This window comes from Melospiza georgiana, chromosome 19 (genome assembly GCF_028018845.1).
Source record: "Melospiza georgiana isolate bMelGeo1 chromosome 19, bMelGeo1.pri, whole genome shotgun sequence".
Lineage (NCBI taxonomy): Eukaryota > Metazoa > Chordata > Aves > Passeriformes > Passerellidae > Melospiza > Melospiza georgiana.
Genome location: NC_080448.1, coordinates 11,701,930 through 11,724,618, shown reverse-complemented (window position 1 = coordinate 11,724,618; position 22,689 = coordinate 11,701,930). Strand labels below are relative to the sequence as shown.

At 48.0% G+C, this 22,689-nt stretch overlaps 1 protein-coding gene across 1 annotated transcript; it reads right to left on the bottom strand.

Moving 5' to 3' along the window:
• Window positions 1–373: 373 nt before the first annotated feature.
• On the bottom strand, window positions 374–21,153 carry APPBP2 (amyloid beta precursor protein binding protein 2). Its single transcript, XM_058037749.1, has 13 exons — window positions 20,994–21,153; window positions 11,847–11,935; window positions 11,033–11,184; window positions 10,387–10,510; window positions 6,203–6,371; window positions 5,451–5,540; window positions 4,940–5,007; window positions 4,756–4,861; window positions 4,340–4,464; window positions 4,120–4,205; window positions 3,628–3,818; window positions 3,107–3,272; window positions 374–2,918 (listed from the first exon to the last, which is right to left on the bottom strand). The coding sequence occupies exons 1-13, from the start codon at window positions 21,132–21,134 to the stop codon at window positions 2,665–2,667; spliced, it is 1,761 nt and encodes a 586-aa protein (XP_057893732.1). The 5' UTR covers window positions 21,135–21,153; the 3' UTR covers window positions 374–2,664.
• Between the last annotated feature and the right edge of the window lie 1,536 nt (window positions 21,154–22,689).

The window sequence follows — 22,689 nt, the reverse complement described above, 5'->3', positions numbered from 1 at the left end:
CAGCAGCACCAAACCCCCCCGGGGTCACTCCTGTGCTGTCCCTGCAGCTGCAGCATCATCCTGCCAACGCCCTGCCCCAGCAGTGTCAGCAATCAGCCACAGCTGCCCTGCTGCAGGAGGGACCTGCCCGGGCCCGATGGAGCTGCAGGGCAGCTCAGCCCCAGGCAGGACTCCCCGCAGGCACAGGAGGAGCCCTGGAGCCCTCTCGGGCCACCACCACAGCCCCTGGGCCAGGGCTCTGCCAAAGGGGCTCCCAGGGAGCTTTGGGACCTCCCTCCCCTTCCTGCCAGCGCGGAGGCAGCTCTGGAAGGACACGGGAACAGCCACCAGAGCCGGGACTGGGGCACCACAAACCAATGCAGGCACATCCAGCACAGCTGCCCCCACCTGAATGAAACCACAACCAGGGACACAGCCAGGGCTGGAGCAGGAGCAGGGGCTCAGGCAGGCAGGGACTGCTGTCAGCCAAACAATGCTCCTCACCCCAAACACCTCTGGGGCTCCTGGGCCAAAAGCTGCAGAGCCCAGGACTGGGAACAGAGTGGGTAAAGGATCTCCAGCCCAGGTCAGTGCAACCCAGGGACCCAGCTGGCAGCCCCAACACTTCTGCAGTACAGAATCACTCAGGTTCTTTAGGACAGCTTTAAGCCACATTCCTGCCCAGGTCCTGACACTGCTACAAACTTTGTTTAACTTTAAATACCTTTTAAAAAGATTTAAGAACTCATAAGAACTTTATAACTTGTCAGTGCCATGGGCATTCAGGGAGAAGGTTTTGCCTTGTATAGCTGAATTTGTCTGTAGCTCCTACACAGTCATAAACAAAAACTGCTATAAATAAATCACATTTTAAATCCACACATAACTAAGTTGGATTTTCACTGAGCAGCTGTTGCAGACACACTGCAGTTAAGTCCTAATACCACAGGGGGTTTTATGCAAATACTTCTTTTCACCTCAGTGAAGATATTCTAAATATGCAATCATTAATCTGCATTCACTAATTATGTCATTGCATTTTAAAGTTGATATTACCCAGCTTTTCCCGCCCCAAAAAAAAACACTTGAAGGCACCAGAATATGAACTATTGGCCTGTAAAATTTCACTTAGAAGAGCCATTAAGCTCCAAGTCATGTCCAAAACCTCTATTTCTTCCCTGAAGATCATCCAGCAGCTTTCCCTGCCACAAACCCCATAAACCAACAAAAACCAGACCCCAAACAGAACATCCAGTCCCAGCCCTGCAGGACTGGCCAAGGTACAAACCCTGAAAAGAGGGGGAGAGAAACCCCCAAAGTGACAGAAGCCACAGAATCCCAGATCCAGGGCACAGCTGAGGTAACAGCAGCGAGTCAGTTCCAGTTTGTGTCACACAGACTTGCAAATCTTACCCAACATTAGGAAATAAAACAAACCCCAAAACAACACCTGAACCCAAACCCACACAAGCACGCAGCCCCCAACAGAAGAATTAAGACAAGCTAGTGAGAGAGGCATTCTCAGAGGGTCTGTACAGCTGAGCTCTGCTTCGTAAATTAACGTAAGGAATCAGTTTCTGGTTGTACTCTTGTTTAATGTAGAAATGAAGCATCACAAAAAAAAAACCTGTTGTGCTTTTTGGCATTTTCACTGACCCCTGCAACCTGTACAGTAAGTTGTGTTCTCCAGAAACAGAAAATGGAACTGGACTGGAATACAAAACTCTTCACTGGTATAACACAGTATGGCCTCTGGTAGCAGAGAGAGCCCATGGGAGAGGAAAGGAGGAGTGGCTGCAGCAGAGGGAGAGGGTGGAGCTGTGGCACTGCCAGGAATCTCTGCAGAAGCTCACTGGGTACAGACAAACCATCAATTCACTTCCTAGCTCTGGATCTATCACATGGATATCATTTGCACTGATCAGACACCTAAATGAGAGAGTTCTACTGTCAAAGTGAATGCAGGGGCAGAAACATTAAATTAAAGCCACTGGTCCAAAAGGGGTCTCTAGCAGGCTGGTCCACCGTGGTGTCCTGGTCCTGCTCAGGGGAGCACTGGTGGTGGCACCGAGGACACTGTGCTTGCTGGTCTGTGGGATCTGTACTGGTCCAGTTCAGGGCATCCACAACAGCACAGCTGGCACTCAACGAGCGATGGTGCTCTCCAGAGTGGGTCTTTGCCACTTTTCTTGGTAAGGCAGCAGCCAAGGCCAGCACATCTCCCTTTGCTGGCTATTTACCATGCACTTTGCTACAATGATACAGCAGCAAGACCTTTCTCCTACAGCTCCTCAGAGTACAGCTTTTGTTCTCTCTGTCAATCAGCAGAAAGCTCTCGATGAAACCTTCCATCCATAATAAGAATGCAACTCTTTTGAACTCAAACAGTTTTATTTAATGTTTTCTTGCAGACTTTCTGCAAAGTAGCTTCTTTTGAAAGAAGAGAGAGAGAAGGGGGTTTTTTGGGAATACCAAGTTAAAAACGTGAGCCGAACTAAACATGCCATACACATGCTGAGAGGAATTTAACACACATTCATCCGTATGGGCACTCTTCAGTAGACTGGACCAGTGTTTCAACGCAAATTCCAGCCCCCAGAGAACTACATGGTTTAGATTTCACAGTATGACTTTTCCCCCTGTAACCTGGGGGAAAAAACCTTAACTGGTTAATTGACCAAGTTCTTAGCTGCTCTGTCCCTCGAGGTTCTGAGACATCAGAAAAGACTGGACCACTTCCTCCGTGGACTGGGGGCTGGTGCTGACGTCCTCCAGCGCATCCGTGACCGAGAACTGCCGGTCCCGCAACCGGTTCCAGTTGGCCAAAATGTTGTGGTACTCAAACACCTTCTCATAATTGCCAATGGAATTGTACAGTTTAATGAGACCTCTGTAATCGTATTCAAGTCCACTGTATCCTTCACCAAAAAGCTTCTTTCCTAGAGAAACCCAAGAGAAAAGCCGAGTTGAGAGGTAAGATCTCCATGGGCTGCATTTGAGTTATCACGTTATTTTTACCAACAAAATTTGCCTACACTCTCCACTTATGTTCTAGCCACAGAATGTTGTCTAGAGATTAACAGCCAAGTTATTTTCTAAAAATTTTAAGTTTCCTGTAGTCACTTACCAATTGCTATGGATCTCAGATAAAGCTTTTCAGCATTTTCATACTGGTTCATGTCATAGTTGTAGAGGGAGGCGAGATGGCCCACGGAGAGGGCAACTTCATAATCCTCCTGCCCTAGGAGCTGCTCCTTGATCTGGATGGCCTTGATGTGCATTTCCTCTGCTTCCTGTCAGGGCAGAGTCACACAAGTCAGTCAGTTACCACTCACCACCCCACAGAAGGAGGGGAAAGTTAGTTTAAATAAACTTAACTATGTAGCAGCTCAAACAGTAGCATTTTGTAACAGGCAAAAAGTAACAAAGCCAAACATAAACCAAGTTCTCCAAATTCATCCCGGTCACCCTCTGAGGGTATCATCCATCTCCATGGATTGTTTTTGCTTTTGGGGTGAAAGATAAAGCACAAGTTTTCCAAGCACAGAACTACCAACTGAACTTGGGAATGATGGACATTGGAACCCCTCATTTGTAGTGACAGATTTCAGGGGTCTTGCAGATTTTAGGTCAGGAGTAAAGTCTTACCTTGAACTTCCTCATGGACTGATACAGTCTGCCCAGGTTGCCGTAGTGCTTGGCTGTTTGCACGTTGAACTCCCCAAAGGCTTTTTTAGCCAACTGGAGCGAGGAGAGGTGCAGGTCATGAGCCTCCTGGAGCAGCCTCTGCTCTGTCTCCTTGTTGTGACAGTCTATGGCAATCTCCTCCAGGATAAGTGCTGGGGGCAGGAGACAGGAACTGTTACTGTGCCCACAGCCAGCTCAGAGCCAGGGACCCAGCCCACCAGGCTCTGTGTCTGTCACGCTGCTGTGTCAAGCTCCCAGTACATTTTTATATTCTATAATTTCACCCCCACCCTGCTCCAATTCATCTAAGTTTTTTTTTTTTTTTTGTTACAAGTGTGCTTTAAACACCAAGGACTACAAACACCTCCACTGAAAAAGACAACTCAAGCTGCATTGCCTGGAAAGGACCAGGATGAGCACAACCAAATGGTTCAAACAACAAAAGGGAACTACCTTTAACTCTCTTTGAAGAGGCCAAGAGGAGATGGTCTTCTGGGAGAATGTGAGTGATAATGCCAATAGCACGTTCAGCATGGAATCTGGGAGAGACGAAATAAATTCAGGATCTGTTTATGTATGCCAGCAGTTGATTGACAAAAAATTAGAAATATTAATGCAATGAATATTTTTCTTCATTTACAGCACTAACTGTGCTGCTGTGTGCTGTACTCACAGTGCATTGTCAAATTTGCCAGAGCTGTACTGGTGAACATATGAAGAATAAGCCAAGTCTTCATGAGCTGTGGCTACGTGGATGTTTTTACCTCCAAACACCGACTGCCGGATATCGAGCGCTGTCTGCAAGGGGTCCGAAAACACAATTTCATCAGGTAACATAGAAAAAAACCCAAATTCATCTCTATGATGAATCCACTGGCTCTGAAAGTCTCTACATATTTGAGACACTACTTATATAAAGGACAGGAGTCAGAGGAAGACAAAGAAAGCAAAACCCCATAGCTGGAAGTGTTTGGGGATTTTTTAAACATCACAATTGCAGTAATGAAATCAACTATTCTCTATCTCCATGAATTAACTACAACATCTAAGAGATGAAAACCAGCAAGACAAACAAGTCCTGCTGCCTACCTGATAGATGGCAACAGATTGGCAGATGTTGTCTACATTGAGCAGGTAAAATCCGTAGTCTAGTAGCGTGTCAGAGTATTTGGGGTGCTTGGCTCCAAAATGCTCCCTGCACAAACACACCTCCATCACAAACTGAGGCCAGCTGAGCACAATTTCAGAAGGGTTTTTCTGGAATGGCCCTTACCTGGCAAGGTACACGGCGTGCTTTATGAGCTGCTCTGCCTTCTTGAACTCCCGTTTCACCACGCAGGCCTGGGCAGGGGAGGGGAAGCAGTGAGCAGCTGAGCACTCACAGCTCAGCCCCAGACACTGCCACACTTACTCTTGGTTTTAATTTCAAAATGTCATTGTGCTTATTAAAGGACTTTTTGGTTATTTAGGAGAAGGAGCACAGCATTAATAAACTGATTTTATCCTGCCTGACTGAAGGGATTGTGCTGTACCCAGTCCAGACCAAAGAGGGGTCAGAGCCCTTCCAGGGAAGTTCACAGGTTAACATTGTCACAATGGTCCCCTGGGCAGCTCTGACTCCATTTCAGAGAGACACAAACAAACAAACTCCCCCACCCATTCTGGGACAAACACAAACAACAACCCTTAGTGCTCCTGAGGAGAATTCTGGAGGTAACAACCTCTCCTCAGCCATTCCTGGCACTAATTTGGTACCCAAAGCAAAGAGGAGATTGCAGAATCACCTTTGATGCTTGTCGTAGCACATCCACCACCACTTTCACAGGCAGCCCAACTGTGATCTCCTTCATGGCTTCTATGCACCACTTATAGGCCTGTGGGACAGAGAGGCACCAACACAATGGAAGCTGGAACTTCACAACATTGCAACATTAAAATATTACCTGCCTCTGAAAAGCTGATCATTTACATTCCAAAATTTAAAATATGCAGTTTGAGCGCTTATGTGTAATGAATTGTCCAGCTATGCCTTCAAAGACAGACTTAAAAACCACTTTTAAGGTTAATAGTGAACATATAAGTATTTCATATTAATCTTAGGCTTATATTACAATGACTTTTACAGACAGAACAGGATATTTTATAATCATTAAGCAATCCTCACAATTCCCAATGTGCAGGACAACATTCTGTCAGTGAACTTAGGGGTTTTAAAGGAAAACCAGTTTATGGAGTAGTTACACTTCACACAGAGTTTAATAAACCAGGTTCTGCTATTCATTTCCAATTATTAAAATAAGCTTTCATAATATTTCATTTCCAGGTGGTCAACACATACAGGCAAGGTAACACCTGTATGTTCATGTTGGTCTAAGTGCTTCAGGAGCTCACGGACTAACACAGAACAACCCATGGAAACGGGAGTGGATAAATGAATGATCGCTCTGGCAGTGCCACACAGGTGCCAAGGAGAGCAGAAGCAGGGCTGGTGCAGCACAGCCAGGAGGTGGCAGTGCCAGGGAGCCCAGGGCCTCACCTCGTCGTAGTGGCTCTTGGCGAAGAGCAGCGCGCACAGCTCCCCGTACAGCGCCGCCTTGTTGGCCTGCTGCCCGTGCTTGGCCAGCTTGTCCATGTAGGACTGCGCCAGCTTGAAGGTCTCCTCTCCCAGGTGGTACTTGCAGTTCCCGTTCCGGACGTGCAGCAACCTGGGGGATGCAGAGGGAGCTGCTGAGGGAGCTGGGGAGGCTCTGCCTGCAGCAGCACCAGGGATCTCTCAGTGACACTCCCAGGGCTGGAGCTCTGCCAGCCCAGCACAGCTGCCCTGCCTGGCTCAGTCACACTCAGCTGGCACAGGGCAGGAATGTCTCCTGCTGGAGATGCCACAGGATTTTACCTATTGATACAGTTTCATATTGAACCACTCTGGTGTGGTGCCTTTCTGTGTTAATTTTCCATAAAATCTACTCTTCCCAATACTGATGAGATTCCATTCCCAAAGCCCTGCCCTACACAGCCTGAAATCCCTTCCACCTCCTCCCCAAAGGGTGGAACCCCAAGCAGCCACAGTAAGTACACCACAGCTCATTTTCCTGCATCCCTGCACTTCCCCCCAAACCCTGAGTAGCTCCAAGTGGGCATTTCTGTGCTTTGGGGCTTGGGGGAGGTTTTCATGTGAGATTTCATCACATTCATTCCACATGAGAACCAGCACCACCATTTCATTGATCACAACAACTCAAACATCCCCTGCTCTTCCTCTGCTATGCTGCTGCCTTCCCATCTGAAGGACTGACACCAAACACAGTCAGCAACACCCAGCACTGGTGAAACCTCCTCCTGTTTCTCCAGAGTAACAGTTCCAGCTTGTGGCACTTGTTACAGATAAAACCAAAGAATCTGTGCATGAGAGCAGGCTGGTGCTCCCTGGCTGTAAGGAGGTGCATTTGGAAATTTGGAATGGGTGTGTGCTGATATTCCAAGCCCCAAGGGCAGAGCTGGATTCCCAGCCAGGGCAGCTGCTCCTGCTCCATGGCAAACACCTGCCAGTGAGCAGACATGGATTGTGCTGAATTAACTCCACTGTCCCTGCTGGAAATGTGTCATTAGACAGTGAGTAACAGAGACTGAACACACCAGGCAAGGCTGGGGAAATCAGGGCAACACAGCACAGGGAGAACTGCACAGAGGGAAGGGAAGCACAAAGTGAGGCTGCACTGCAAGGAGGCCCAAACTCTGACTATGTGGGTTAATGTGCAGGAACTGCATTTTAGTCCTGATATCACACACTGGGATAAAACTTCCAAGCAATTGTTAAAGGGGAAGGAGCAAACAATGAAATTTTTGCTCAATTTATTTTCTAAGCCTGTTTCCACTCGCCCCAAATAGAGATGCAAGCTATGCAGCCATTCCCCCAGTGACACAGCTCAGCTCATCCAAGAGCTGCCTGTCCAACACTGTCCCTCCATTTCCCACCCAAATGCATCACCAAACCCCAACAGTAACAAGAAAGGAAATAAGGTTTCCATTTTCCTAAGCAGGGCCTGAAGGCAGGCACATGACAGATGTGGATTTGCTGCACAAAGAGAACATCAAAAGCAAAGCCCTTCAAAACCCTGCAAAAGCTACACAAATTCCAGCTCTCTGGTGGGAACCAGCACCGTGGCTCAACAACAAGACAGCAAAAAGCAACACCCACATTTTCCCTTAAATAAAGCCCCAGAAGCAAACACCATGTACAAGTGCATTGTGTGCCTGGTCACAGGAACATTCCAGCAACAAGAGACAGGAATTATAAAGAAAAGAGAGAAGAATTAAGTAAACAGTTTTCCTAAAGAGAAAAAACCATTTTGCCAACACCATTCAGTTGGGAGCTGCTCTGCAACATCAAAACCACAGAGCCCAAATCCCATGTAATGGAATAAGCCAGTGGGGATAGCACTGCAATTTAGATAAGCTCCTGGGAAAGATCATATCCAGGGTCTGGATGCTTCAGTGATAGTGTCTAGAAACAAAGAAATCTCCCCAAAACCCAAGCTAAACCTAAGCCAATCCTCTAGGATAAGCAGAGTTTATGTGATCCAGTTCTGAGTAACAAAAAATCCTTTATTAATCCAAAGGAATCTTAGGAGATAAAGCCAAGAGGAAGAGAAGAGGCCTCGGGACGTTTATGCTAATGGCTCTGAAGCTCCTTTGATGTCTGCAATAACAGCTTTTGGGGACTAACCTCCCCCAACAAACCCAGTCTCTCCGAGCCAACACAGCAGCTTAGCAAGTCTAAAACCACCAGAAGAAAACAATCCAGGAATCAGCCAAATGTGCAACAATGAAGTGGGAGAACCACGTATTTGTGTAATGCACTTGTACCTCTTTGTTCAGCACAGAATAATGAGAGAAGGCAAACCAAAGGAGCACCACACTCCAGAAAAGCAGGGTACAAGCCCAGAGAAACCTTCCCAGCTTCTCCACAGAATTCACCACTGCCAGGACAAGGAAACACCAAGTTGTGCTTAAACAACACAAAGCTTCACACGTTTTCAAACTGTGTTCTATTAATAGTGCAATGCATTAATTCAACTCCCAGAGGTCTGGCTTGCCAAAGAAAGTGTCACACTTTCAAAAGCTGGACTTGAATTTTGTTTCCTTAAAACTCTCCCAGCTCCAGTGTGAGAGCCTCCTGCAGTGGGATCAGGTGGTTACAGCACCATTTACTCTCAAGCTGAAAGGCAGAAAAATCAGTCTAATGACTGCTCTCTGCCACACAGAGGTGTTTAGATCTTACAGATTGAGCCCTTTCCAAAGTGTTTGAGATTTTTCAGGTTGATACAACTCCAAACCAGCCACGCTGAGGGTTTGGGAGATGCCAGAACATTTCCTGCTGCCCAGAGGGTGATGTCCCAGCAGAGCTCCCAGGGAGCAGTGGAAGTGTCTAACAACACCCCAGGTCAGGAGGGCTCAGCCCAACCCAGGCTGCTTTCTCCTGCACAGAATGAAATCTCCTTTCCACACTACTGTCCAGCAGAGACTGTTCCTTTTTTCCCTTCCTTTCTTTCCCCTCTTTTCATGTCTATTTGCAGAAGGTGACAGTTATTTTTAAGCAACTTCTCCAGCTTGCCAAAGAGCCTGATGTAACGAGTAAACTTTTTTTAGATTAATTAGAAGGCAAAGGACCAAGCAGTGACTGTGGCTCCATGTCCATCACTCCCCAGCTCCAGGAAGCTGGATTGTGTTCCCAAGCTCCTGGCATCATTTCTGGAATGCCAGCCAGCAGAACCAGGCAGGGCAGCGTTGCCATGGCCCTGGGCTGGCACAGGACATCAGCAGCTCTTGGCAAAGCCTCTCCACTCTTCGTGTTTGCCCAACCATAAACAAGATGCAGAGCTTTTTTGGGAGCAGCTTTCCAAACAAGTTTTGCTCTAGATTCAGACAAATACAGCACATGCTTTGTTCTTTGTTAGAGCTGCTAAAAAAAAAAAAAAAAATCCTACTTTAACTCTGCCCAGCAGCCTCCAGGTGCCCATGGGCACATCTGGAGTGGGCAGAAACAGCCTGGTCATGGTGAGAGCAACAAAACCCAGCCAGCTCCTGCCTGCAGCTCATCACACCTCAACACACAGGGGAACAGCAACAGAGGCTCTGTCAATGAAAAGTGAACCTCTGCAGGCCCTGAGGAACAAGGCAGCTTCAAAACTCTAACAGCAAAAAAACCCCAACTTTTCCAAATGTTTTCAGCTGTGGCCAGAGGTGCCCACAGGAACTGGACACCCAGATCTTTTCCCAGGCCCAGAGCTAAGCACTCAGCATGGAGCAAGAGAACTTGCTGGATCTGGAATCAGGAAAGGGAAGTTTTGCCTTTATCTCTGCTCAATTGTATCTATGTTGTTTGCATTTGGATTTGGCCAATTCTCTTTGTAGTAAACAGAACTTCAGCAAAGTCCAACACAGAACATTCCTTCATGTGCAAAAATCCTTGGGAAACAAGAACTGCTGGGCCACTCTTATTATCCAGCAGTGTTACTCATGAGAGATTACACAGGATAGCAAAACATTGGGTTTTTAATCCATTGTACTGTGCTGCCAACTTAGAAGCTGAAAATCCAGGGATTAGTGTAAAACAAGCACCTCCTGATCTCCAGCAGGAAAGTGTTTGGTGCAGCAGAACACCAAAGGAGCACCTGGAGCTGGAGGGCTCCAAGGTATCCTGGGAATTCAAGGTGAGCTCACCTCACACAGCACTCCACAGCACGGAACCAGTGAAGGATTTCATCGTGGAGGGTGCACAGCTGAAGGCAGGAAAGGAAAACCTTCTCAGCATCACTGTACCAGCCTGCATCTGACAGGAACCCCCCTGCAAAAGCCAGCAACAAACACCAATTTGAAGAGTAAAACTCGTTTTCAAGAGAAAAAGGGTTTGCTCAGGTCTTACAAGATGATCACTTATTTCATGGACCTGCTCCAACAGACAGAAATCCTGTCAAGGTCAAACCCTCCTGACCTGGAAAGGATGAAATGTAAGAGGAGAATTCTCCTACAGCTGAAGGAAATAATACTTGGGTTTAGGATGGTTTCTTAGTATTGCAGAGTCTTCCTACATTTCTGTCCAAAAACCCCAGAACTTACCTGCACTAAAATCATTCAAATTCCTCATCACATCTGCAAGCCAATTTTAACCCTAAACAGTTTGAACTAAAAAGTCTATACATTCTTAGATATTAAAATCCCATATATTTAAGACAAAAATAGCTTTCTAAAAATTCCATTCCAAAACACACAGTTCTTTAAAAGGCCTATCTTTAACAGGAAAAAAATTATTGTTACAATAACTGAAACTTGCAAGAGAGAAAGCAAAGAGCCCAAGAGCAGCAGTTACCTAAGACAAAGCCAATCTGGATTGCTTTTTCTTTCACAGCAGCATCTGACTCTGCAATGTAGGAGCACCGTCTGCTGAAGGAATAGGCCAGGACTGAAGCAACCTTGACTCCATGGTCCATCAGAGCCTGGAAACAGTGGTGGAGCAGATGTCTGCAACAAAGACAAGCAGAGTTTGGTTACTCACGAAGGTCTGAAGGCAGTCAGTTGGCTCTCATGAATCCCAAGGACAGAAATCAAGCCCAAACCTCCTCAAAGCCAAAGCAGCTGAGTGCAAGCCCTCCTGTGAGGCTGCAGCAATGGACCTCAGGCAGTGGGTGATGCACACCAGGTTCTGTGCAGGGACACCCTCGGTGGGACCCAAACTGGAGAGTTCCCAGCTCAGAGTCACCGGGGGAGGCTCCAACCCCCGTCCCTCCCCCAGCCCTCCCGACAAACCAGCAGCGATGGCTCCATTAACATCACACAGCCTGGGCGGGACCAGGGCCTGCAGCCTCAGAGCTCAGCCCGGTCCCACAGAATCTGATCTAAAACACTCAGGTTCTGTAATTCCACTAATTGGAATATTTAATGACAGCAAAACGCTTCAAACTGGGGCAATCCTATCGGCTTCCCTCAGGATCTGCTAAATCAGCAGGAAATGGGTGCTGTGACTGCTGCTCCCAGGGACTGGGCACAACCTGTGGTGTTGAGCAGCTGGGGGGGTTTGTTTTGCATCGTTTGCTTTTTCTTGTTTGTGCCTTTCTTTAACATCTCTTCCTAGATGGAGAGATTGAGAGCTGAAATGAGAATTATTGAGCTATTGAGATACTCACCTTTTATCTAAAGCCCGTAGCACCTTTGCAAAAACTTCTAGTTCACAAAATTCACTACCCAGCTGGCACAAGCGGCCCTGTTGGTAAAGCTGAAAAAAAACCAGGGAAATTTATCTTAATATGTAAGATTGAGTTCTTCCGGGAAACTCAGCTTACTAGCAGAGATAACTTATGATGAAATCTAGACTTTAAAGCATTGAAATTTAGCAGGCTAAAAAGTAGCTTCCTGTACCAGAAGATTTCACCTCAGGAGCAAAATTTCAGTGTTAAAACCTGAGCTGTCAGAGGTCCATAGAGGGTTTCAAGGGGGTTTTATCATCTATGGATGTATCTCCAGGTGTTTGTGCCCTGCAACACCAAAGCACTGCCACACGTGAGCCACAAATCCAATTGGCAGTTTTGATACCAAGTGCTTTCAGAACAAGTTTAAATGACACACAAGCAAAGATGCAGCAATGCAAATATGTCAGATAAAAATAAACCCAAACCCACAAGTTCTGCAAGGGACCACTGACCAATGCCAGCACTACAGAAGGCAGCAGCCCCTCCCCATGACACCTGAGCTGCACAGGTGACTCCCCCAGCAGTCAATGGGAAAATGGAGCCTGTTCATGCATTTATTCAAAGCACTGCTTCTTTAATGCCCACAGTGATTTGTGCCTGCAGATAAGTGAATCTATCAGCTGAGCTGCTCACAACAAACCACAGAGTGCTGTCCATGCAGTGCATGGTTAAGTTCTGCCACATCAGGCTATAAATGCCATGGATTTACACAGGTACAGAGGGACTGTGCAAATAAATGTCAGAAATCCATTGTGAACTATTAATTCCCATTATCTGAAAGGCCCTGCCCCAGAGATGACCTGAGGAAGCAGCACTCCACACCTGCCACAGGCACCAGCAGTGCTTTAATGAAAACATTCATATTCCCCCAGCTTTAATAATGCCTTCAAATGCTTCCAGTGATAAGCATCTGCTGCCTGGTTCACCTTTTTCTCCACAAACACTGGGAGCTGATGAATTCATATTCCAAACACAGCACGTGAGAACATCTCCAGCCAGAAATTTAGTTCTAGTCAACTCTTATAAAAGCACACAACACTGGCTCTAGAGCACAGCAAATTTGTTATTTTAACAACACAACCTACAAAAAAAAAACTTCAAAAATACTTTGACCTAATAATGTCAATTGCCAGAAATGAATGTTTTCCTCTTCGTTATCTATTTTGCTGAGGGAACATAAAAAAAAAAAAAAAAAAAAAGGGAAGTCTTTTAAAAACCAGAGCAAGTTTGCATGCAAAGTTACAGCTCAGATAAAGCAGCGTGTCCCTGCACTTCAAAGGGATCAGAGCTCCTGCTGGATTCTCTCTGGCACTGAAGGAACAGCCAGGCTGCTGTATTTAACAGCCACAGCCATGCTTAAATGTTCTCATTCCTTCAGCACAGCTGTCTCATAGCAAATGCTCTATAAAACCTAAAATGTGCATTCTGCAGTAAAAAACCCAAAAAGCAGCTGTTTAAATTGCCTGGTATTCCACGCTCAAAGGGAAGGTGGGCATGCCATCAATAATTGATGAGATGGTTTCTGGAGGAAGCTCAGACACATCCCCAAAGCACTGGAGCAGGATTTAAGGGAACCAAAAACAGTATCAGGTTTCACAGAACTGAGCACAGTGTCATCACTCCCTCCCATCACCAACCCAAAATCCCAGAGATTCCTGGTTTATCAAAAATTAACCACAGTAAGACTTTGAAACACTTATATATTTATGAGGTTACATAAACACTTCTTGTAAGGAGAGAATCCCTCTTACAAGAGACTCTGAGACTGCCAAGGAGCAAACGGCCTGGTGGGGTGGCAGGGAGGGGGAAGGTCCCACAGGATCTCAGCTTTGGGACATCAATAACTTCAGGCACACGTCAGGTTTGGCTCGGGCCCCAAAGTTCAAGCTGCAATTTTCACTGCTCTAACTTGAAATACAACATCTCTGGGACTTCCCCTACCCCTCTAACCCCTTCCCTCGACATACTGGCAAACATTTTGAGGAATTAACTCAGCTGGAAGCCTCTTGGAACTGTTGTGGCTGTTACAGCAATATTTTCAAACAAAATTTGACATGGAAATAGTGAGTGTACGTCAAACCGTGAAGTAATTCAGGAGATGCAGTAACACTCATTGAGAAGCTGTTGGGAGGACTGAAGAAATGATTCTCTGGTTAAAGCTCCAGGGAGACAGAATTCCTGACCACAGCCTTGCTACATCACATGAAAACAAAACAAAACAGTGATTCAAGAAAAACATGCCCTGACATGAACACTGAGCTTTGGACCTCTAAAGAACTATTCTGTTCTGAAGAGAGAAATGTCTTTTAGACACCAGCTTAACCTATTTGGAACCTACCAGGGATTTATTTTTCTTTAACTATGGAAAAATGACTCACAGCCTGCAAGGTGACTCCCAGCTCCATCAGCTCACACATGAGTTCTGGCACTGAGGTATAAATTTAATATACAGGTGGATTATTACCCTGCCCAATCCAGCTGTTGTGCACAGCTGTGAGAAACTCACCACAGCCCTTCCTAGGAGCCAAGGCTGAATGCTGAATTGCATGTCCAGGTGGGTGTGTGACAAAAGCTGCACACTGCGGTGTCCCCAGCTGAACATATTCATGACATTGACTCGTAACTTTATTATTGCATCACCTTTCTATTAAAGTTCTTGTCTTTCTCCCTCTGGGTAGATTAAGCTAAAAAAGCAAACAAACAACCAAACTTTCTCTAAACATAATAAAAATAATTTTTTAAAGCAGATGAGGGTAATTCCAGCCAGCTGTAAAAGGATCCTCTAGAAGAGGAACTGAAGAAGACGCAACTAGAAAAATATGTTCCTGATGCTCCAGTTTGGAAAGGGATTGATAAACATGGATGTTTCAGTAAGAATTACAGAGGAAATCCAAGAAGCTCCCCAGGATGTTTTGTAATGCCCAATAATGTGATGGAGTATCAGGCCAGTGTGCTAAACAGAGAGCAGAGTTTGGGAAAGCTTTGGGCTGAAACCACATCTTCCTTCCCCACTCCACAAGGAAGGAAAACGTTTTCCTGAGTCAACAGTTCACTGGATTCAATCTGGTGACAAAGCCTCATTACCAAAAACAATCAGTTTGAAGTTTAGGTACATTCCATGCTTTTAAATCAATTTCAAAATAATCTACAAACCCTCTGGACAAGCTTCTACTGGATATTGTTCAAGGCATTAAAAAAAAAAAGAAAATTCCAGCTCTCCTTGGAAAGCACAATGCCAACTGCCAGGCTGATCTGTACAAACCTCAATCAAATAACCAAGAAAAAAACCCCAATGTCACTGAACTAGCATGAAATCAGAGACAGTTTCTAGAGGCCAATGCTTGCACACCCCAAACATTCCCACTGCTCTGCTCTCTGGGCCAGAGCAGCAGAGTTTGTGTTCCACAAAGAAGACAAAGTCTGAGCCTCACACATGTGTGATTCTCCTCAGGAACTGGGAAATCCCAGCCTGCCTGGAGCTCAATCAGCCCAGAGGAAATGAAGTGGAAACAGGAATTATGGTTCAGCAGGAGCTCAACACCTCTGTTCGTGATGTGACCTCATTATCTCAATAATGATGAGTTCTGGTGTCTCAGACTCAACAAGGTCACTGGAAAGGTAAGGAAGACACCGGGATGAGGAAACGTGCCCCATGGTTAGAGGTTAAAATAAAAAAGTCTGAGTAGTACAAGTTAGAATGCAAGAAGGTTCAAACCAGTAAAGACATAACAAGGAAGCACAGTTCAGTTCACATCTAAATTTAGATTGCAGAAATAAGGCATGTGTTAATAATAATAATAACTGGCAAAAACTCATGAGGTAATGATTCTCCTTCAGTGAGAGGCTTTAATTGAAGAGGTGCTGGAAGGATGTGATGGCAGCCCAGCAGTGCTGCACACCCTGCCCCTGCCAGCGACACAGAGGCTGCACACGAGTGTGAAACCATCCCTGCTTCCCACACACACTGAATGCCTAACCCCAACCCACAGCAGAGCCAGGGGAGCTCAGTCCTGGGAGCTCACCCTGGGGTCAGAGCAGGACCCCTCAGAGAGCTCTGGGGTGCTCTGTTCCCCTCACACAGAGCTCTGGGGTGCTCTGCCCCCCTCACACAGAGCCCTGGGGTGCTCTGTTCCCCTCACACAGAGCTCTGGGGTGCTCTGTTCCCCTCACACAGAGCGCTGGGGTGCTCTGCCCCCCTCACACAGAGCGCTGGGGTGCTCTGCCCCCCTCACACAGAGCGCTGGGGTGCTCTGTTCCCCTCACACACAGAGCTCTGGGGTGCTCTGTTCCCCTCACACAGAGCTCTGGGGTGCTCTGCCCCAATCACACAGAGCTCTGGGGTGCCCTGTTCCCCTCACACAGAGCACTGGGGTGCTCTGTTCCCCTCACACAGAGCACTGGGGTGCTCTGCCCCCCTCACACAGAGCTCTGGGGTGCTCTGCCCCAATCACACAGAGCTCTGGGGTGCTCTGTTCCCCTCACACAGAGCCCTGGGGTGCTCTGCCCCCCTCACACAGAGCGCTGGGGTGCTCTGCCCCCCTCACACAGAGCGCTGGGGTGCTCTGCCCCCCTCACACAGAGCCCTGGGGTGCTCTGCCCCCCTCACACAGAGCCCTGGGGTGCTCTGCCCCCCTCACACAGAGCTCTGGGGTGCTCTGTTCCCCTCACACAGAGCCCTGGGGTGCTCTGCCCCCCTCACACAGAGCTCTGGGGTGCTCTGCCCCAATCACACCCTGTGCTGTGACCTTGGCTGTGCTTCCCCAGGCAGGGAAGCTCAGAACTGAAGCAGAAGCACAGCCACTCTTCATTTCAGGGGGAGTTCACCTTCTCCCTCTCACCAAACCCCTGGAGACCAAAGCCTGCTGTATCCTAATGGACAGGAATGGTGCTTGCAATGATTCTCCATCAGTGAACCCAACCTCTGCTGCAATGCAGAGAACCAACGTTCTGCTGCCTGCTGTCAACAGTCAGCAAATTCCTGCTTGTTCCTTTTCTTTGGTTCAAGGAATACCTAAATGTGACAGAAACCAAATTAATGCCATCTCCAGCTGCTCCTGTGGTTAATGATCTCACCAGAAAATGTTCCAAGAACAAATTATTTTCAAGAAAAATCAATTGGAAGGAAAGAGAAACACAATCCAGAAAAGTCATTCCAAAAGGAAAATGAGCATGGGATCAAACTCCTTGTTAACCAAATCCAAGTCCACGATGAAGCTGGCACTGGGCAACTGCAACAAATACCTGGGACAGAACACTAAAGCACCAAAGCACCTTGAGAACCAAAGCCATGAGATAATTATGCAAAATAGAGTGTAAGGCAGAGGCACAAGGGGAAAAAATGAAATCTGTCCAAGACACTGACTAGAGAGTTCAAAGCCTGACTTCTGCCAACAACCTTGGTTCTTTATAGGGACAGCCTCTCTCAAAACATTATCCTCACCCCAACAAACTACAGAATTAAGAAGTTGATTTTTTCAGAGATTTCAGTGTGGAGTTTTTATTGGCTGATTGGGTTCTTTTGTTTTGGGTTTGTTGGGGTTTTTTTGGACTTGCAGTTTATTCCAGCTTTTTAATACACAATTTTGGCATTTTGTTCATATGCTAAGTCCGAGTTATGCGAGATTCAGCATATTTCTTTGGCTTCTAAAACCTACACACCCTCTCTCTCATAACTCCCCCCCAAAAAAATTAAGCAAGAGAATCTGACTAGTTCAACTAGGAAAAACCAACCAGGATACACACAAACCTGGCAAACAACCAAAGGAAACAAAGTATGACATGTGTGCACATTTTTATTTTTGCCCCCCAGAGGCAGGTGTTACTTGTATCAATACTGGTTATTAGTCTCCTCAAAACACAGCTGCCATTAATAAAACTTTTAAACATTTTGTAGCTCAAATGTAGGCTTGGAAATTTCCAGGATATCCTCACAAGCATCCTGCTCTGCCTCTTAATTTCCCAATGGTTGCAAGGAAGAGTCAAACAGTGCTTGAAAAAGAGATATGCAGTGATACCCTGCTGCAGCAGAGCAGGTTTGTTGTTTTACCACAATCATGGTTATTTGATAGTGCCTTGTTTGGAGCTTTAGTCACTGGTAGAGAATGCTCCAGAAAGATAAATATGCTCAGTATGAGGAACCTGCCTGTTCTGTCACCTTGCAGCAGAACCCACACGAACATCCTGCAGCCACCCCAGCCCCACTCCCCACTCAGGTTTGTGAGGGATGTCCCAAGAGTCAGTAATTCTAGAAGACGTACAGGTAAACCAAATAGGATTTGTTAAGGAGTAGGAAATAAAGGCAGTAGGTTATGAGAACAGAGCCAAAGCCTGGACCAGAGAGTGCCCTGGGGAACAGCACCAAGACCCTGCTGGCATTTTCCCCCTTTTAAACAGCAGCACACAACTGGCTCTGCTGGGGGATCTCACCTCCTGCTCCTGAATCAGCCTGGACATGTTGGCAAAACTGGGCAAACCTGGCAAGTGTTAAGCATTAATACCAATGAACACGATGAAAACATTTTTGTATAGCCACAGACAATTAACATCTACAGAACAAAACAAAATCTGACTTTTATTTTTTTGCAAAAATCAGTGGCAGTTTCTCAAGTACCACAAACCATGACTAATACCCAGATAAAAAACTATTACTTACAAGTTATATGAAAGATTAGAAACATTTTTTATTCCTTTTACTCATCACAGAACAAAAGTAATACAGGATGCTAACAAACAATTGACATCCTCCAACACAGCAGCAACAAACACCATGCAGTCAAACAAATATTTAGAAGTTTTCTAGTCTGTCTTACTCCAAAGACTTAATAGCTTTGGAAATTCTGCTTTAAAGAACTCCGTGACCAGGACACACAGAATATGGCTCACCATGATGAGCTGGGGTTTAACATCCACCTGATATTCAAAATAACTACCCAGAGCCAAACCAGCAAAGCAAGCACCGCACACACTGAGAGGGGATGCTGTCCCTAACATCCTTCATCCACCCCAAATGACACTTCTGAGGCTGCTGAGACCCAAGAAGAGTCACCAGTGTTCTGTAGGAGCACAGGGACTCACAGGAGGACACGGGAGCAGCTCCAGGGATGCACTGCAGGCCCCATCCAGGCTGGCTGTCCTCCACAGAAAGGTGACACTGAGCACGTGGGAGCCCAGCCCACTCTCACAGGCACAGAACACTCACTGCAGGCATGGCCCACCTTGGGTCATTCTGTGAGAGGACACCCCATGGATGAGGGCTGGTAAGAGGAATATCAGTGCCCCTTACACAGGACAAAAACTCCTGTTGTGAAACACAGAAATTGGAGGAAAAGCAAGGGGAAAAGCTTCAAATTGTCAGAGAACAGGTTTAAATTAGAAAAAGATGCCTGAGGTGGGTGCGGCCCTGGCACAGGTGCCCAGAGCAGCTGTGGCTGCCCCTGACCCCTGGCAGTGCCCAAGGCCAGGCTGGGCAGGGCTGGGAGCACCTGGGACAGGGGAAGGTGTCCTGCCATGGCTGGGATGGAATGAGATGGGCACAAATGTCCCCTCCAACCCAACCCAGGCTGTGACTCCAGGCAATCACTGCCATTAACAGCACAAACACTGCCCCCACAGCACAAACACTGACTTGGGGACAGGCACTTATCACCTCTGTCACCATCTACCCAGCAAGGTGACAAACCAGACACCCCAGCAGAGGAACCATGCTGGAGTCTCCTCAGAAATCAGATGTGCTGCTGGATCCTCTTCAGCAGGGAACAACTCCACGTGAACCTGGTTCAAAGCAACCACTGAAGAGTACCAACAGAATCAAAGTCAGTGATCTATTAAGCTCACCTACAGATAAGTTTTTAAGCAGCTGGGAATAACCCACCCTTGCACATTTCTATATCAGAAGGAGGTTTTGTTTCATGCTTCTAAAAACCACAGAGCACCATTCTCTCACCTGAATGAACATGAGACCAGGCAATGCCAAAGAAGTTTATGTCATTAACAGCTGAAAGTCACCCCCCAAATATTCTTCCACATTGTGATTTTCATATCTCTAGCCTTTAGCTGATGTGTCAATCACATCATTATCTGTGAGCATGCTCATATGTCAGAAAAATGGGTTTCCATCCTTCTTAGCACCTAAGGCAGACACAAAATAACCAGGACACAGAAAATGCACATGTCTGTTTCAGTGCCTGAGAAGCAATTTCCCTGTCTCCAGTAAATACTACTGCTCTCCACGTATATGATGGGTCATTACCCCTGGTTCATAAAGACTAAAGATTTACTTCATTTAAAAACACCTAAATTTTCAGAAATCTGCTGGCAGAGGAAAGGAAGGTTATTCCTCATGGTAGGTTGTTGGGGGTTTTTACAGACATTGCTTCTCCCCGATGAATGCTCATTTCTAGCTGTTCCTGCACATGAATGAAATGCCTGTTTAGTGGACAATAAGAAATTAATGGAGCATCTCAGTGCACCTTTTACACCAAATCCGTATATTCCAGGGGCAGCTAAACGAAGAACAGCCCTTTCACCAAGGAATAATTTAATGCTAATAAAACTACAGCATTAAACAACTGTCAGTTCTTTCCATCTGGTTCCTACCAGCTCATTTATACTCGATCACAGCAAACTGCTCCCTCAACCACTGACATCACCGTGCCCAATTCATTATTGAAAAAAAAAAAAAAAAAAAAGGAGAAAAGGAAAAAACATATTCCAGCACAGCCAGCTTGGCTTCATCCTGCCCGCACCGCTTCCCAATGGGGAGAGGCACCTTCCCCACACGGCCCCCCAGGCCAGGCCCCGGCTCCGCGTCCCCCTCAGGGGCTCCCAGCCCCTCACCGCGGCCTCGGGGCGGCTCCCGGGGGCAGCCACAAGGCCCCGGCACGGCCGGAGCCCGGAGCCGCCGCTCCTCCAGCCGCAGCTCGGGCGGCCCCACAGACCCTGAGCCCCCGGCCCGTGCCCGGTACCGGCGAGGCCCCTCAGCCCCGCGCCCCCGGCCAGGCCAGGCCCGGGCCGCCCCCCGGGCCGCTTCTCCTTCCACGTCCCGCAGGCCCGGCCGGGCCCGGCCCCGCTCGGCCGCCGCCGTACCTTATAGTACACGTCGAACTGGATGTTCTCGGGCAGCGAGCGGATGTCGCGGCGCCGCGCCCGCCCGTAGCTGTCCACGACGGCCGAGATGGCCGTGTTGTAGAGCGTCTCGGGCACCCACTCCAGCTCCACCGCCGCCATCTTGGCTGTGCGGAGCCGCCTTCCCCCCTCCCTCCCTCCCCCCGCCCCGCCGCCTCCCGCCCGCTCCGCCTCACGGGGCTCCCGCCGCCTGCCCGCTCCGCCTCGCGCCCCGCGGCTGCCGCGGCCCTGCCCGCTCCGCCTCGCGGGGCTCCCGCAGCCCTGCGCGCCTCACAGCCCTGCCCGCTCCGCCTCGCGGGGCTCCCGCAGCTCCCCCAGCCCTGCCCGCTCCGCCTCGCGGGGCTCCCGCAACCCTGCCCGCACCGTCTCACGGGGCTCCCGCAGCCCTGCCCGCCTCACGCCCAGAGGTTCCCGCAGCCCTGCCCGCTCCGCCTCACGGGGCTCCTGCAGCCCTACCCGCCTCACACCCCGTAGCTCCCGCAGCTCTGCCCGCTCTGTCTTACGGCTGTCGTCCCCCTGCCAGCTCTGCCTCACGCCCTGCGGCTCTCATCCCCCTGCCAGCTCTGCCTCACACCCTGCGGCTCTCATCCCCCTGCCCGCCCGCCGTCTCGCCCCAGGGCTCTCAGCTCCCTGCCTGCTCCCCCTCGCACCCCAGAGCCCTGCCTGAGCGGTGGCAGCAGTACTGGGCACCGTGAGGGAGGAATGAGGGAACAGACTTAGGGGGAAGCAAGGCAGTACTGTGGGGTGGGGTTTTATGGAGGGTCTGGAGCAGCTCCCTGATGAGAAGAAGCTGCTGCAGCTGGGCCTGGTTAGTCTGGAGAAGACACAGAGGGAATCTCGTTAAGATGTAATGAAGCTCTCAGAGCCGTCAGAGGATGGTGCCAGACTCTCTCCGGTGATACCCAGCGCCAGGACAAGGAGCAGTGGCCATAAGCTAAAACACAAGTTCCACCCCAATGCAAGGAAGAACTTTGTATGAAGGAGGTAAAGCCCTGGGAGCGAATGGAATCTCCCTCTCTGGAGCCATCCCAAACCCACCTGGACTCATTCCTGCTGCAGGTGACCCTGCCTTGGACTGGATGGGCTTTAAAGCCCCTTCCAAACCTTTGGATTCTGTGAATCCCTACAGGCAGCTGTGATGAGTGAGGTAGAATTGCCCATGACCCTCACAGTCCACACCAGCCCGAGGGGCTTTATCTTTTGGGGCTGAGCAGCAAAGATCAAATATCACCCTCACACCCTGAGCCCCACCCAGCCCAAACTTCTCACAGCGCGTAAATATCATTGACAGCTCACCTGTGCTAACACCCAGCTAACATTGGGCTTTCTATGACCTGCAGGTGTGCTGGCAGCTCATGTGAGCACTGTTTGGGCACCTGGAGTTTGCTGTTACAGGACATAGTGGTCATAAGTATGAAAGAAATTTTATTATTGTATGAAATTTCTGTTGCTGGTGTTTTCTTAGCTGATATAGGACCACTACTGTTCTTTTTAATTAAAAAAAATATATATAGGAGGCAGATCTCCTGCTGTTTTGCTTTGGGCACGTTATTTTTAAAACCCAGGTTGTTGCTATTCCTCCCGTTTTTGTGAGAGGACATTATTCTTTGTCCTTTACTTGCACAAAGAAGTGTTATGGAGTGGGAAGAAAGGAATG